Raw genomic sequence first — 17,141 nt, forward strand, 5'->3', positions numbered from 1 at the left:
AGATCTACCTCTGACCTGCGCCTTGTCTCGTCTCTGGTAACCACCTCTCACTCCTACCTTCAAGACTTCTCCCGTGATGCTCCCCACTTATGGAATTCCCTCCCACCCCACACTCAATCAAACTTTCCCACAACCTTCAAAGCTTTAGACGCTCTTTGAAAACCCATCTCTTTTTAGAGGTGACCATATCCCGGATAACACTATTCACACGAACGCACCCTCACAACTGTCTCAATCTCCACTCTGAACCACATTTGCTCCTTTTGTTTCAGCTGTGACCTCTTCCACTTAGAATGTAAGCTCTCTAACGAACAGGGTCCATCATACCCTTTGTTTTCCTGTCTGTGGCGCCTTATAAATCTACAATAATAATAATAATAATAATTTTGGCACAGATCATGTCTTCCTTAGTTTTCAACCACAGTTATGGAGATATTAAATAGGAACTTCTGCCCCTGAGACTGATAGATTTCTTCATATTTTGACAACCTGCAGAGTACCCTATGTCTTAATACACTTTTATAATATATCTATGTGTAATAATACAATAACAGTAGTCCAGTTCTGTAGGCTGTACAATTTTCAGTATCTGCTTTTAATCATTAAGCTATCTTAAATGACCTAGATCGTAGAGCAGGTGACACAGAGTGAAGCACAATCAGACAAGACAAGGAGAACAAGCACACATTCAACGTTCTTCAGTCCTAAAAAGGAATATTAATATATATTCACATAACAAATAAAGAGGATTGCTTTATGTGTACTGTTGTAGCAGGAAGTTGTACAGTGTGCACTCAGGAGGACGCTGTACAAGGTCCAGAGGGAGCTAACATCAATGCAGCATTTCAAAATAATCCCTGTTGTCAAGTGGATAGTCATGCAGGGAAGCCCCACGCATTGGTTTCTACATCAGTGCAGACATTCCTCTGGGGAACTGCTGTTAACCCATTTGCATAGTGCTATATATACTCTCTATTAACAGACTAAGCCAGAGGCAGAAACTATAGAGGGAATATAGAGTAATTATTTCTAGGTATTATACGCATTGTCCTACCTTAAAATAACATATGACCATAACTTAATAGAATATACAATTATATAGTTTCTATTTAATATGATGTAATGCATAAGTAAATAAAGAAATAGCAAACAAGAGAGAGAACAGATTACCATGTTGCTTACAAGCTTCAGCATTCAGCAACCCTAATGTAGTCATAGATGTATTAGAATTATATTGATCACATCCAGTGATGGTGTCATACTGGTAAAAGCACAGATTGTAATAAAAATATACAATGATCATGTCCACTGATGATGTCTTGTAGGTGTCCCTTTTCTGTACAGTGTTATAAAATTATATTATGGTCATTCCTGGCAGTCAAAGCATATCGAGTAGGTATAATGTAATGTATTTTATAGACTGTATTGGTATTGTATTATGATTGTGTCTGGTGGTCATGTCATATGTAAGGCCCTGTGCATGCATAATGTGTAACAGAATTGTGCATGATCATGTGCATTGGCAAGTTGAGGTGGGTGTAGAGCCTTGTGTCTGTCTAGTGTGTAACAGAATGGTATACTTATACATAGATGTCATGTCATCTATTTTATTATCAGTGTATCTGAAAATAATCAGTGCATCAGTGTATCAGTGTATCTGAAAATAAAAGGTACAAAAATTCTTACAGAATTTAAAACAGGCAAAATACAGATTCTCTTATGATTTTATATATGTTGCATTTTTGTTTTTATTTATTCTTCAACAATAATCAACTTAAAAGCCACCCACCATGCCGCTTCTACTGAGCAAAGCACACATTATTAATTTCCTGAAAGTGGATGCATGTGGTTCGATAATATGTTCTTAATGTTTAATTTTATCACAATGTTCCTAGCTAATGTCTGCTGAAGAACATCCGATTACAGGCGTCTACTGGAAATGCTGCATCTGATACACCTGAGACAAATTCTATTAAATGTTTCTGTTTTTACAGCTGAACCCATCAAGGAATCTGCTAATATCAGCACTGGAAAATAAATGAATAAATACTAAATGCAGCTGGAGATCAGTGAAGCTTTCAGCCAGCAAATCTATGCAGAGTATTGACATTATGCACTGTACATGGGATGATAAAAGGGAGTTCAGACTTTTCTTTAACAAACTCAGACCATTTTCTAAAAATCAAATTGTATAAAAATATTTTTAGCAGTCTCTGCTAAAACATTAATAAAATAACCTGCAAACTGGTTGTCATATAAAATAGATTCGACCAAGAAAAACATCAAAGTACAAAGTAAAAGAGCTGACACAACATGCTAGTGAAAAGCACAAGAGCTCATATCACTGTGTACTTATTGAGGTCATCAAGATGCACTTATCTATTTTCTGTGAGAGTGACGGAAGTGTATCAGCTCACTAATATATGATATGAAATGAAAGTGTGTTCGCACAGTGGTTTTATCGGAATGATCTAACCCTTTTTAAAGAAATCATAATAGATACATGTTGCAGAAATATATTTCTCCATAAGTAAAAATATTGTACTGTTATGTAGTGAATGAAGTATGTATTTAATAATGTTTTATTAATATATTGGATATTTAATCAAAGGAAAACTAACTCCTTTATGAATAGCATTAGATAGATATTCTGCACACTCCAAAATTATTCCAAATGGGTAAATGAAATGTTTGGCCTACGCAAGTGTTGCATGACCTCATAGAGCAGTAAATAGTCCATCACAGGTTCAATTTGGAATCACTGCACTCTGTATGTGTCCATAATTATTACAGCATGAGTAGCACATATAGAAGACCCTAAGAAAATGAGCACCTGTATACATTAGACTCAGCTTTGTGGGTGCGGAGTACCCCCATTATTTCTGCTGTCGCAGCCACATGGCATTTTGCAGTCACATATACCAATGAATCATGGAATATTAATATTGACAGGCAGTTAGGTTTACTTTAACTCTTTAAGAAAACTGATTTTATTTTACTATATTAGAGCAAAGTGTAATTAGTTCCTGATCGTGGCTGTTAGAGGCTCAATAAAAAATGTTGGACCTCACCCATGCCCATTTTATAAGATCCCATTTTGTGTGCTCAAGTATACAATAAATGGACTAGCTCACTCTGTTACCTAGTATACAACACAGCTCATTCTGGTGGCAAGTGTACTAAGCTGCATCCTATCTGGATGACATACAAAACTGAGTTCGGTCTGGTGGGTACTTTAAAGTGGATATTCCTTTATGTTGGCTATTTTACAATATATATCTTAGTCTGGTGGCTAGGGTGCAAAACTGAGTCCACACTGAAGGCTTGTATACACAGCTGAGCCCACTCTAGTTTCTGCTATAGAAAGCTCAACCCAGTCTAGTGACTAATGTGCAAAGTAGACCTCCAATCTTTTGGCTACTATATATCACAGAGTCTAGTCCATTGGTTAGTACAACATGGTAAATACAATCTGATAGCTAGTGTGCACATCAAAGTCCAGTCTGTTGGCTAGTTAAAATTGGAAACCTAATTATGTTGGCTAGTGTACAAAGTAGTGCAAAGCCCAGTCTGGTGACAAGCACACAAAGCTGTACCCAATCGAAAGACTGTACTCACCCCTTCCCCCTCTACTGAAAACAACTGATCCTACAGGAGATGGAGGTTGTGTCAGCTAACTATGTTATTGTTTGCTGAGCTTCGATGCAAGCGTAGGATTCAGCAAAAGTTCTGACAGGCAATAATACTGCTGTTAAATGCTATCTTGTTGAGAGAGTTCCTCTCGTCCTTTTTTCTCTTTCCGTCCCTGCACTCTATCTTCAATCACTAAGGGGCTGTGCTTCTCTACTAAACTATTCATGAAGACATATGTAGATCTACAGTACACCATTTCCATTCAAAGGGGATGGAGGTACTGCCTTCACTGTTTCCTTAACTTTCGAGGGCTGAAAACAATGATCTGAATATCTGAAAGAAGCACACATGCACAGGAACCTATTTGAATACTGAATATATATATATATATATATATATATATATATATATATATATATCACTTAAATATGCTGCTTTTATCTGCAAATGCAAAAATGTAAAAAGTTGTTTAAAGCAATTGGGAACGATCATCTCTTGCTATGTAAATTGAGATAAAGGAAGGCAGTTGGTGAAATTAGCTTTATTCAGTAATTTAAGAAAGGAACTCTTGAACCTGAACATTTTGCACTTGCTAGGCAGGTGATTAGCAGTAAAAGACAGAAGGATGTGAAGCACATAATAGGCAGTCACAGAAGTCCCAAAAGGCTCATGCCGACTCAGTCACCAGGAAAGCTTTCATGGCATATTCACTGGAAGAGGCAACAGAGCACAAGAGAACTGTGTTCAGCTAAAAGCTTCACTTTATCAAATCACTTAAAACAGGTTAGTACCTATCACAGCACTTTCAAGAAGAATTGCTTTCATTAACAGCAAAAACTGGAAAAGAGGCTTAGGCTTAAAGTAAAAGTCTAAGAATCTACAATAGCTATTATTGGATATGCTTCATGTATTATTAGTTAGGTAATCTAGACTTATAATTCTAATTTCTTGTCACTCACTTTTAAAGTTCTTTAGACTAATTTCCTAGACACATGTTAAGTACCACTAAAGCAAGCATTTATTTTCTTTATAGTGAAGTCACAGCTGGCTGACAAGTTTAATTTTAGCGAATAGAAAAGTAGGTAATGTCAGAGCACAGACTTCTGTTTTTTCAAGATTACTTGATAAACATTGTTTGAAATCTTCAGCATACAAATAGATACTTTAGAAACAACTACTACAATGATTTACAAATCCTCCTTTAATCAAAAGAAGGATATCATTATTATGTTTCTAGTTTCTTCTCTTCAGCAACATCGGTGCTGTTACTGATTAAATTATACACAGTGATTGTTTTTTGTTTAAAAATATAAAGGGGCCATCTAATTAACGGCAAGTGCTACAGTAGCTTCACGCGGTGTGCTACCATGTGATGTGCTGGTAACGAGCTTCACTCTTTTTCATTACTGTAATTGTAGGAAAATATACCTGAGAGGTCACCAACGTTTGGTGCACTATACAATAAACAATGGGATCTATGGTAGAAATATAATGCTATATAACTAATCGCCAATGTTGATTGTTTGAATATGATTGTCCACTCCTTGGATAATGTTAAATGAGCTAAATAGTTTTGAGAGTCCTAAAAGGACTGAACAGGACTGATTAAAAACAACTAAAAAGTTGCTTAGTTAATGTTGTCATATGTCTGTGAAAGCCTGCCCCACATCCTTACAGATTGATTTTAACCAACCGTTAAATAAATCGCCCTGTTTTCAACAATGTATTATCATAATTACTATTGTTGCTGATTTGTAAAGCGCACAGCACTGGACAGTGGGGAAAACAGAGCATATGTAAAACAGAGACATACAAAGTAGACAAAATAAAAGTAGATGTGAAAACAAAAGTTAGGGAGGGCCTTGCTCTTGAGAGCTTACGATCTAGTGATATGTGATATCTAGTGATACACATGAATTCATGCTATAGTAAACTTTTTAAGCACCTTCAAATAATTGTAATAAAATAGTTCTAAGCATATAAAGCAAACAATTGCCTACTTTGAGAGGGATCATCATGGCAGCTGCTAGACAGCCATAGCAGAGATTGTAAAAGCTTCTTCAACATTGTAGCCTGTTTGCCCTGTGCAAGTTCTCCATTTCGGGTTTTGCTCCAAAGTACAGTGTTGTGTTTTCTTAGGTGTGCACTCAACTTTCATGTACGACAATACTGTCTTTCCTGCATAGAGGAGGTTAAAAAAAATAGGAAAAAATGGTATCTATTTTGAATTTTGCAATATTTAATACTCCTTGAGAATGATTTCTCAATAACTATACTGTGTGTCTTCCAAAAACAATTTTCACTTACGGGATCCAGAGATTCTGTTATTTGACACAGCCACTCTAATCTTACCCACTCTTCGTTTCTTAAACTAATCAATTTTGGCTGACTATTGAAAAATATCTGGTCTGAATTGTCCATTAGCCAATGTACATTTTTTTCTTAGCTCATTATCTTCTCATTTACAAGAGGTGGTGAGTTGTGATAAAACTTTGGTTATGCTGGTGAAGAGAATAATGAGATAATGTGATTTTCTTTTATATGCATTTTTCCTTTCCTTTGGGGGAGGGGGGGGCTATTGATACATTGTTTGTTGTAAATAGCATATCTGTGTCTTGTGCGTTTTTATTTCTGTCAGTTTTGCAGGCTGATGCTTTCCCTTTTTAGCACTGCATGCAACTTCGTATTTAAACATCCTCTGAGACACTGTATAATCCATTGTGCTTCCTGCCCAAACTGAACAATAGGGTTTTGGGTGTCCAAAATGAACATTTGTCTAGAAGTAGCTCACTCTGCTTTCCAGGCTCTCTGGTGCCCTGAGAAATATAGCCAGCTATCCAACAACAGCGAGGAAGATCTAACCTTTTGAAGCATAATCAGCAATTGAATTCCCCATCCCCTCCTGTCAAACTTGCTTGCTGATATTGCAATGTTGTTGTTGATGATGATGAGGTATAATTGAACTTATAAGGAAGTTTATTACTTCATAATATTCCCCTTCACTATTTATCTTAACTTGATGCATAATGTTTTTTTCTTCCTTTTGTGCTCTAAGTAAAACAGAATAAAATAATATTCCTTATTATTCATCCATATTTTTTATCTGCAAGACATTACAGAAAATTTAAGTGTACTTCAGATGAGTGAATTGATTCAGCTGAATTTTAGCAATTATTGACAAATTATCCCTTGATCAATAATCATGACATTGGTCCAGTTTCTTCATAAGTTCTCAGAATTTACATAACCTGGAGATCAGGCCACTCCCGGAGCACAGAACGTACTTGAACCAGTCAGCAAGGATCAACAAATGTCACATGTCTATAGCCTTATAAAGGCATTTACAGCTCCTCTGTCACTCAATATACCTGTCTTATTCTAGGGAAGACGTGTGATTATGTGAGCTGTGACTTACCAGTGGCATGACCCCTTATTATTGTATTCTTCACTTCTGTAATATGCACACTTGGTACATTTATGGTACATCCTACTTAGTGAGTGACACACAGTATATTAAAGTAGTCCAACAGATTTATGCAAAGTTGTTTCTATTGTACATCATTCAGTACTTTAATAAATCATTCACTTCAATAATAACTCTAAACCCCACTATTTCTGTATGTGTCATTACATCCTACAACCCATTATTTCTGTACTTCTCATTACTCTCATAAGTTCTCAAATACCTAGGCAATCCTGTCCATGCAATCTCAACTTGTATATTATTTTACAATGCACTCACTGGCACAAAAAAACATATTTTTCTCTCTTCTTGTAATCAGCTCAATTACCCGAGTGTACAAATGCACAGGCAATACATTGTCATCTGAACTGGTGTATTTTTTACAATGCAATGACTGCCTATTTTCTGCACCGGTTATTAGTCAAGTTTGCTATTAAAGCAGACAAACATACCATTCATTAGCATCTCAATTGGCGCAGAAAACCCTATTTTTTCTGCACTGTTCACACTTATGAAAGCCCTTTTTGTACTAGGAAGCCCCTATATCAAGTTTATTATATTGGCTGTCAGTTACTTTATGGGAGTGACATCTTGTGTATGGCATCACGGTGGCTTAGTGGTTAGCACTTCTGCCTCACAGCACTGGGGTCATGAGTTCAATTCCCAACCATGGCCTTATCTGTGTGGAGTTTGTATGTTCTCCCTATGTTTGCGTGGGTTTCCTCCGGGTGCTCCGGTTTCCTACTCCAAAAACATACTGGTAGGTTAATTGGCTGCTAACAAATTGACCATAGTCTTTGTGTGTGTGAGTGTGTGTGTTAGAGAATTTAGACTGTAAGCTCCAATAGGGACTGATGTGAGTGAGTTCTCTGTACAGCGCTGCGGAATTAGTGGTGCTATATAAATAAATAGTAATAATAATAAACAAACAAATAGTACTTTCCCAAAAAAATTGTTAATTTTGTAGCTATGAGCCAGTCACATGACATTATGAAATGCCTGGTCCATCTTGGCACTTCACATGATAATAAAACTTGTGAATTTCTGCTTCATATTGAGAACTATCTTTATTCTGTTACAGTTTTGCAGACCGACTTGGAGGACATATTAGCAGCGGTGAAAACAAAGTACATCTAGCACTCTAAATATGTGCCAGTGACTATTTACAGCACTTTGAAGATGAGACAGGAATACTGTGATGTGATAGTCACCTTCAGAGGGACGTTAAAAATGAACATTTACTCTCTTCCCATCTTCAAAGGTCAGGTGAGGCTGAAAATTTACCACCAAGTGATAAGCACTTAAATCTGGCACAGCCAAAAGGGCAAATAAGTGGAAACATCCCTGTGTAAGGAAAGAAACAACGCTAACATCGATGGAAATAAAGGAAATAAAAGTAATGATGCATCCTCCTCCAGCTTAATTACAATAAAAAAAAATGTAATGGGTGGCAAACATTTGTCAGTTGTCTGCATTACAAAGCCATCTGTTTTGCAGATTCTGGTGACATAGCCTCACAAAATAAAATTATATTATTTTCAGAAACTGCTTGCAAGGTTGTATCTATAGGTGATAATACAGAGACACAGGCACATAGTGTACCAGGAAAAAATGTCTGTTCTACCAACTGTATCTGGTCAGCACAACTCCCCAAATATTGAAATTCTAATTTATCACAGGCTTATACCGCTTTCATACTGCCGCCCCGGCAATATCCCGGGTTTTTCAAGCCGGGTTTTTGCCAGTACTCGGAGCGCCCCAGCTCAGAAACACCATTCATACTGCACCACGGACCCGGGAATTTGCCGGGTTGACCCCATTCATACTGCACAAGTCTGTGCCCTGGCAATTTGTGGGAGTCATCACCAGAGCAGTTTTCATTGGCTGAAAAATGGTGATGTCATTGAAAGGTGACTGGTTTTTTGACACATAAAGATGATGCAAAAGTGGGTGGTGATTGTTTACCACATTACTTTTCATCATGGCAGACGACTCACTTTTGTGTAACCCAGAGTTCATGTTTACTAGTGTGTTTTTGCTGTTTTATGCAGCAAATGAAGGCCACTAACTTTGGGAAACCTATTCCACCATGTAGGCGCCTTTCTATTGTGTTGTGGTGGTAAGCTACCCCTGGAGAATACCGGACAATCTCCTGCTTGTTTGGAGTGGGGATATCCACAGTGCACTCTAGTGCATGAAGTCACCACGGCATTGCTGGAAGCCCTGTATCATCGCTTCATCTCCTTACCGCAAGGTCAGCGCCTGGATGATACAATTGCAGGATTCCTGAAGCGTGGGTTTCCACAGTGTGCTGGAGCCATAGACGGGACACACATCCCCATCATTGCCCCCACAGACAACCATGCAGATTACTACAACCGCAAAGGCTGGCATTCCATCATTCTGCAGGCTGTGGTTGACCACAACTATTGGTAAGCATTTTTTATGGGTTTTTTTATGTGACTGTGCCATGTGTAATGCGTATTGTTAAACATTGCTATATGTATTTTTTTATGTCAGTTTCACAGATGTTTTCATTGGCTGGCCTGGACGTTCCCATGATGCCAGAGTTCTAGCAAATTCAGACCTTTACCAAATTGCTGAGGAAAGACAAGATGGCTGGCTGTTCCCTAGAGAGGTAAATATAGGTGTAATGTTGTATGATGTTTTTGTAATTGAAGCTTATATACTATTGTTTGCTATCAATATTGTATGTATTTACTGCCCCTTTTTATATATAGATGTACCACTTGCAAAATGCATTTTCACCATATAGTACCAAGTGTACTGCGTTATGTGACCAATATTTTTAACATGGTGACGTGAAACTGCATGTTTTTATTTACAGAAATCTACGTTTGTTGATGGTGTGGAGATACCGGTACACATCATTGGGGATGCTGCTTACCCTTTGAGGCGCTGGCTGATGAAGGGGTTCACTCAGCAACATCACCTGTCTCAGGAACAGATCCGGTTTACACATACCCTCAGCTCTGCTCGCATGGTGGTGGAAAATGCTTTTGGGCGCTTGAAAGGACGTTGGCGCTGTCTATTGAAGCGCAATGACATTGACACCAAGCTTGTGCCCCACGTGGTTGCTGCTTGCTGTATTTTACATAACATTTGCGAAATACAAAAAGAGCAATTTCTACCTGAGTGGAATGTGCAGGAATCTGAAATGCCAGTGCTGTCAGTGGACTCCAGTACTTTTGAAGGAGAGCGCACCAATACCTCTGCTGAACTTATTAGGACCACCCTCACTGCCAATTTGACCTCACTTGTTTGAATGTACCACACAAATGTAAAAGTAAAAAAAAAATGTTTATTTCACATATTGTATTTTGTTTTGTACATATTTCCTCATATATCTCTTCACAAAAATATAAAATGACACAATACAAAAGTGCTTACTTGCATGTAGAAAAAAAAATATATATATACACAAGTAGTAAACAGAAGACACAAATGTGGCCAAACAGTAAGTGGAAATTTGCTTTTCACGTAATATGTGAAGCTAACGGCGTGTTTCCAGATCACACGTAACATACATGATAACAATTAACTGTTAAACATTTGTCCATAAAACATGATTATTACAATTGCCGATATTGTGGCATTTCTGGTTGTGGAGTGGTTTGGTTACCAGGTGGGTATTCTATGTTGGGGTTACCCATAGGTTGAGCATGTTGTGTATCCTGTACGGGGTTTGGAGGGTTATTGTTGCCTAACATGGGTTGCCCCCGCTGGTACATAGGATAATATCCGTCATAATAGTAAGGACTTGGAGGAGGTGCCTGCACCTGTGAGAGGAGTCTGTCCATGAATCCCATCATACAGTCACGATTTTCGCGTAACACGCGTTCCTGCATGTCCATGATTTGCATGAGGAAAGAGTCCTGGAGATCCCGCTCATTGTCCATGAAACGCTGCAGTTGTGTATTCTCGTGTTCCCTCATGGTGCTGTCCATCTCCCGCAGTTGATCCATCATGACAGTTGTCATTGTTTTAGTTGCTTGCTCCATTTTTTTGGGCCTTTTGCGTTTTTTAGGAACGTTGTAAACTGTACGTAGAAAAAAACACAGTAAAGCATACATTAGAATATATAATGTGGCAGAACAAAAAAACAGTGTTGTAAGCTGATATGTGCTTGAGGCCTCCTCCCTTTTGCCCAGTAGTTTTGCACTGCAACATATGCGTGTTAATGTTTTAATACTTTGGAGTGTATTATATTTGTCTTTTGGGTTTTTTGTTGATATAGTTCTCTTTTTTAAGTTATGTAGATATATTGGTATTTGGTTTGCATTTATGTTGATATACTTCTCTTTTTTTGCCAGTTATGTTCAAACCTTTTTATTTTTTTTAAAGTTATGTAGATATATTTATTGGTATTTGGCTTGCATTTCTGTTGATATAGTTCTCTGTTTTTGGCAGTTATGTTTATACAGTTATTATTATTTTTTTGACAATTATGTAGATATATTGGTATGTATATATAGTTGGTTATTATGTGAGATTATTAAAGATACTTACTGTTGGAGCGTAAACTGGGACCTGGCGTAGACTTTGACACCGGCACTGGTTCTGGCTGCGTTTCTTGCGAAGTCTCTGTAACGACTTGCGCAGCAGGGAATGGCTGTGAATCGTTGGTGTCATCTGTTGTGGCAGAGCACTCCAGTTCTGGGGTGTCTTCAATAGAATCTTCTATTATTACCGTTGCGGCCTCGCTTGTCTGTGTGCTCTCTGGTGGTGTTGGTATAGCCGCATCCACATTGCTAGAAGATGACAGTGCAATTGGATTTGTCAGAGGAGAATGTCCAAAGACCATATTGCACTGGTCATAAAAGGGCCAGTCCATTCTTTCAGCGCCACTTTTGCGCCTGTTGTGGTCATGGACTTTAGTGTACTGCTTCCTCAGTGACTTCAATTTGTTCAGGACTTGTTGCTGTGTCCTCTTTATGCCACGTTGTGTGAGTATTTTGGCGATGTTGTAGTACACTGTGGCATCCTTCACAGTCCCAGTCACTTGCCTTCTAATTTCTTCCTCCCCTCTGACATTCAGCAGCTCACGCACCTCTTCCTCCATCCAGTGTGTCATAATTGCTGTTAATACACACTTTTTCAGTGAAATAAAAGCAATTTTCTTCAACAAACTCCGATTCTGCTTCAGCTTGATCTGCACTCCACCATCCACCATTTCTCCTAAACTCCTTCTTGAATCTTCCACGGGCTCCCACCGATGACATCATCCTCCAGAGACAGGCAGACAGACAATCAGCTTGTTTTCTGTGCAACCCTGGTTGCAAAACCCGGGTTGCACCATTCATAGTGCAGGCAACCCGGGTCCGACCCGGGAATTACCCCTTGATAAATCCCGGGTTGAAGACCCGGGTTTTTAGACCCGGGATTTTTGACTTGTACCATTCATACTGCACCAAGACCCGGTCGTTTGAGCTCGCCCCGGCAAAAACCCGGGATTTTGGTGCAGTATGAATGGGGTATGAGTGGAACCAATAATAGTACCAGACAGTGCCGACATTGCTAATTCTCCATCACCTACCACTTTAAAAACAAGGATCAAGAAAGTTCCAAATTGGAGAAATAAAATACATTAATTATGTTAAAGGTCAGTTGTCACTGCAAGCAGAAAATCTGTTTGCAATTTTTTTCAGAGTGATATGAATAACATAACAATGGTCAAGTTTGTAGTGAGGTCACCGGTAAACATAGCTTAGAACATCTACTCTGGTAAAATATATGGAAAGGCATCATACATGCAATACCCTATAAACTGGATGGCAAATCTAAAAAATATAAATGAACATGTCATACATCTAACATTGTTCTCTTTCCTGAAGAGGATGATAATAAAATACATTGATCTTAGGACTATTGCTACCAAACTTTACTGCTAGACGTATTAGACAAAGGGAAAAAGTCAAAAGTACAGTGGGACACATCCTAGAGCACTCTCCCTAAAAGTGCATATAGCAAAAATGATAGCTTTAGAAATGATGCATTGCAGGTTTATTGAACCTGTGTCATCCTGAGAATTGCCAGAACTGAAATGGCAATTACCTAGTTACTCTTATTTTTCAATCGTAGCTATACCCGTTTTATAGGCCAACACAAAATAATCCAAACATTATTACTTTTAAGCACCCTCTTTAGCTTTCACTCTTTGTGTTGCACTTCATGTTGCTCCCACAGAGTTAGTAGATGGCTAGTAGAAAATCAAAGCTGGGATCCTGCAAATCAAAGAAACTCACAATTTGTAAGCAGAACGAAAAAAAAAATAATAATTAACCCCTATTTTCAGCAAAAATTCTGTCAAGTTGTGTATATTGGTATTCATTTCCGAAAAATAAATCTAAAATAATGCATTGGAACTAATAATATTGATGTCCTTGCAAAATGCAGAGTTTTTCCGAGATTTGGCTGGAAAGCTTGAAGACTCAAACTGCAGTTTTGATCAAATTTAATAATAACAAATTAAAACATAGTCTTGAATAGTCCCTGTGTTTCAGTGAGCAAAATTAATGAGGTAAAGATATTTTGGGTGTGGATTGGCAAATTATGCTGGGCAAATTGCGGTCATCACCGAATTGTATCTTATTTTCCTTTACCTGTAATTTTGGGACTCAGGTAATACAGCAAAGGAACACTATTCAAGCTGCAAATGGAATCACATATAACAAATTTGTATTGATTGTTGCAGCTATGTGACATTTACTTCAACACTTAAAATTCCAAAGAATTCTTAAAAAGAAAGAAATGTCTCGCTCATCTCTACAAGACATTACTTAAAATAAATATTTCACTCCAGTAGCATCAGAAGCAGATTCCCACTGACAAGTGTAATAAAAATGTTTCTTGTTGAACTCTCTTTAATCTGCAGGGAAATTCAAGTAAGCAAAGCTGATTATCATGCAAATGATACCAAGTCTAAGTACACATTGCAATCCTAGGAGTAAGAATATTCCATGCAAAGCTCTATACAAACTTTGACTGCTGATGGAGTACAACTGGGAACAGCAAATCATACTTAAGGGACTTTGCTGCTTCTCATATGTTTACCAATAATTATGTATATGCATAATAAGACATCATACTGCATAATCGCTGGTAGTTTTATTGAAAATTGTACTAATATAAATAAATGTCTAGGATAAATGTGTGTGTTATTCTCATGATTTGCCAGAACTAAAATGTGAGACATTATAATTTGATTTCCATGCAGGAGCATTGCTTGCCCACATACTGCCAGTGGTGTTTCCTTACCATCTCCTTCAATAAATGTATTTTTTTTTATTAAAAAGTAGCACAAACAAAAATGTAATTGATGTTTTTATCTGGTCTTTCACAGAGTGTTAGTAACATAATTCCTGTCCTGACCACATCCCATAAATGCTTATGTAGGAGACCTAGGGGCCAATTTATTATAGCGGAAAAACACTACACCCAGTGAAAAGGGCTTTTTCTTGCTGCTCTCTATACAACAGGGGTTACCGCAGGTGATAACACTGCTATCGCAGGCGGTACCACCAAGGTGATGATAACATCATCTCAGGATGGCAATTTTTGTAAATAAAGCTTTTTTTTAATGTTTAAACAATTTATAAATTATTTTTTTATTGTGTTTAAATATTTTACTTTTTTTTTTTTTCTTTTACTTATATATAATTTATATTAGTGGAACTCCAGCTTTATAGCGTATGAAAGATCTGGTTCACGTATATATGCATATCTACAGAGACTGGCCCGATTATAGCGATAAGTTAACTCATACTGCTCCAGTATTGCCTGGGCAACTTAGTAGCACTCAGCTACCCAAGCATTATCTTACTTGATAAATGTTCTTTATGTTTTTATTTACTACCACGATAAAATGGAAAAAGGGCCCTATTTCCTAGGTGTGATATATATATGTGGGCATACTCATTTGCTCCTATGCAGAATTCCATGGCTCTATCCTGTCTGAGTCTGGAGAGGCGAGACACTATAAGGCAGGTGCAAGCATACACTGACGATGATGACTTATCATAAATCATAAGCATATGCTACTGATGCAGGGGCGGATGCTTCTCAATATACGTACGATGGAAATATGATAGCTTTTCGTGCTCTTTTTTTAAGAGTAGGTTATTGTCGTTTTGCAGCCAATTATCCTATGTGAGTCTATGAGGAGCACTATGACAGCAGGAATTGAAGTGCTGAAGTCAGGGAAAAGGTCTGGATTTTGGCTTAGAGTGAGCTAGTAAAGCTTGGTTTACAGATAGAACCTATCCAAACTTTCCCCTCTTCAGATCCCAAATCTCCACTCACTCTAATACTTTGTGCGATGTTCTTTAATAAAAAACAGTTGTGCGTTTGATAATGCAATCTTCTTGCACCAGTTCCATGGAAGTCTCACATGTCTACTAAGTGCTGTTAATAATGTTTTATGCTCAGATTTGCTACATTTCCCTAACTATCACTCCAAACTTACCTATGGAAACATAGGAGTTGGCTGAACTGAACAATTCTGCGATGCTGTTAATGTTCTAATGCTCCTATTGGCTACAGGTTGCTTCTTCTCTTGTTCGTCCATATTTCCCTTGTCTGGAAAACTGATCACAATAGGTGCACACACAACTAAAACAGTGACAATGTTTTATATGTAAACATACTGTAGCAGGTGCTAGGGTCTGATAGAAAAGTATAATCATTACTCAAATACAGTCATTATAAGACTGGAGAACACATAGAATAGAATATCAGTAGTCAATTGAAACATATCAGAACTCTTAACATTCTATATCATAGATTCCATTAAGAATGTTCTAACAGTCTGTATCATGAACTATAAGCATACTTGCCAACTCTCCCGGAATGTCCAGGAGACTCCCGAAATCCCGGGAGAGCAGGCAAGTATCCCGCAAATGGCATCTTGGTCCTCAAAATGACGTGATTTGCGGTGAATCGCGTCATCTTGGCCCCGCCCCAGCGACAAAACAATATTTTGGTGCGGGGGGGGGGGGGGGCAAAATGACGTGCATTGCCACACCCCGCCCTCCAACCACGCCTGGGATCTCCCGGAATTAACTTACCAAAGGTTGGTAAGTATGACTATAAGATCTTGATTTCCTAACACACTGGGCCTGAGTCATTAAGGAACCTAAATGCAGATACATGCCGTATTTTGTGCAAAATTGCTCTGTGCATGCTCAGAAACGCACTATATGCCAGTGAAAGCAAGTGCATCCAATTCATCTTCAGACGCAAAGGACTCTTCTGGCACCCTATGAATTCAAGGGTGGAACGGGGGAGGGAAGTGTGTATGCATATAGTCAATGGACAGTAAGGGCCAAGGTTGAACGCACGCACACCTGTCAATTCAATCTCTGGGCATTTCTCAAGTATTTTTTGCATTATCACTTACAGCTACACACACTCCAGTTACAGGGCAAGTGTGAGTGTCGACTGATAGTGATGATGGTCCCGTATGCATACCAGAATATGTGTTTGCTATCAAGAATAACTATAAAAATGCATTTTATGTACAGTGGGCATTTTTAACATCCTAAAAATGTATTTCATGTAAAAAAATTAATCAGGCCCGCTATGTACATTATGTACCATGGACTCACTTCATGTTTTAACACACTGTGACATGGACTCCTTTCAGGCCAGCACAGACTATGATGTGGACTTCTTGTATACTAACATGCTTGGACTTTAGATTTCTTCTAACCATAACAGTGTTTTCATTTTCTTATATGCTATGATATGTATTAACATTATGTAATAACATGGACTATTATATATACAATCTTTACGTTTATGTTAGTAGTATACATCCTTCCAACTGTCCCACCTTTGAATCTGATGTGTAGATCTGTATAGATACACTCTACAAAAAGTCTAATATATGACTCCGATGATATGTTTTATAATAATAAAGTGGTCTTTGCTCAATTTAAATGGCCAATCTGTTTATGTGTTCAAATGCATGCAAAACCCATTTAGAAAGCCCCAGTGGTTATGTGCTCAAGCTTGAATGCAAACT

At 37.9% G+C, this 17,141-nt stretch overlaps 1 protein-coding gene across 2 annotated transcripts in view; it reads right to left on the reverse strand.

The window, feature by feature from the left end:
* KCTD16 (potassium channel tetramerization domain containing 16) overlaps positions 1-17,141 on the reverse strand; it is a 249,864-nt gene that overhangs the window by 162,000 nt on the left and 70,723 nt on the right. The window contains exon 3 of one of the 2 annotated variants that reach the window (XM_075209681.1): positions 5,634-5,811. The exons of the other annotated variant lie outside the window; for it this stretch is intronic. Coding sequence (XP_075065782.1) covers positions 5,660-5,811 — 152 coding nt within the window. The 3' untranslated portion in view covers positions 5,634-5,659. The remainder of the gene's footprint in view (positions 1-5,633; positions 5,812-17,141) is intronic. 2 annotated transcript variants of the gene reach the window in all.

Source organism: Mixophyes fleayi, chromosome 4 (assembly GCF_038048845.1).
Source record: "Mixophyes fleayi isolate aMixFle1 chromosome 4, aMixFle1.hap1, whole genome shotgun sequence".
In the NCBI taxonomy this organism is placed as follows: Eukaryota; Metazoa; Chordata; class Amphibia; order Anura; family Limnodynastidae; genus Mixophyes; species Mixophyes fleayi.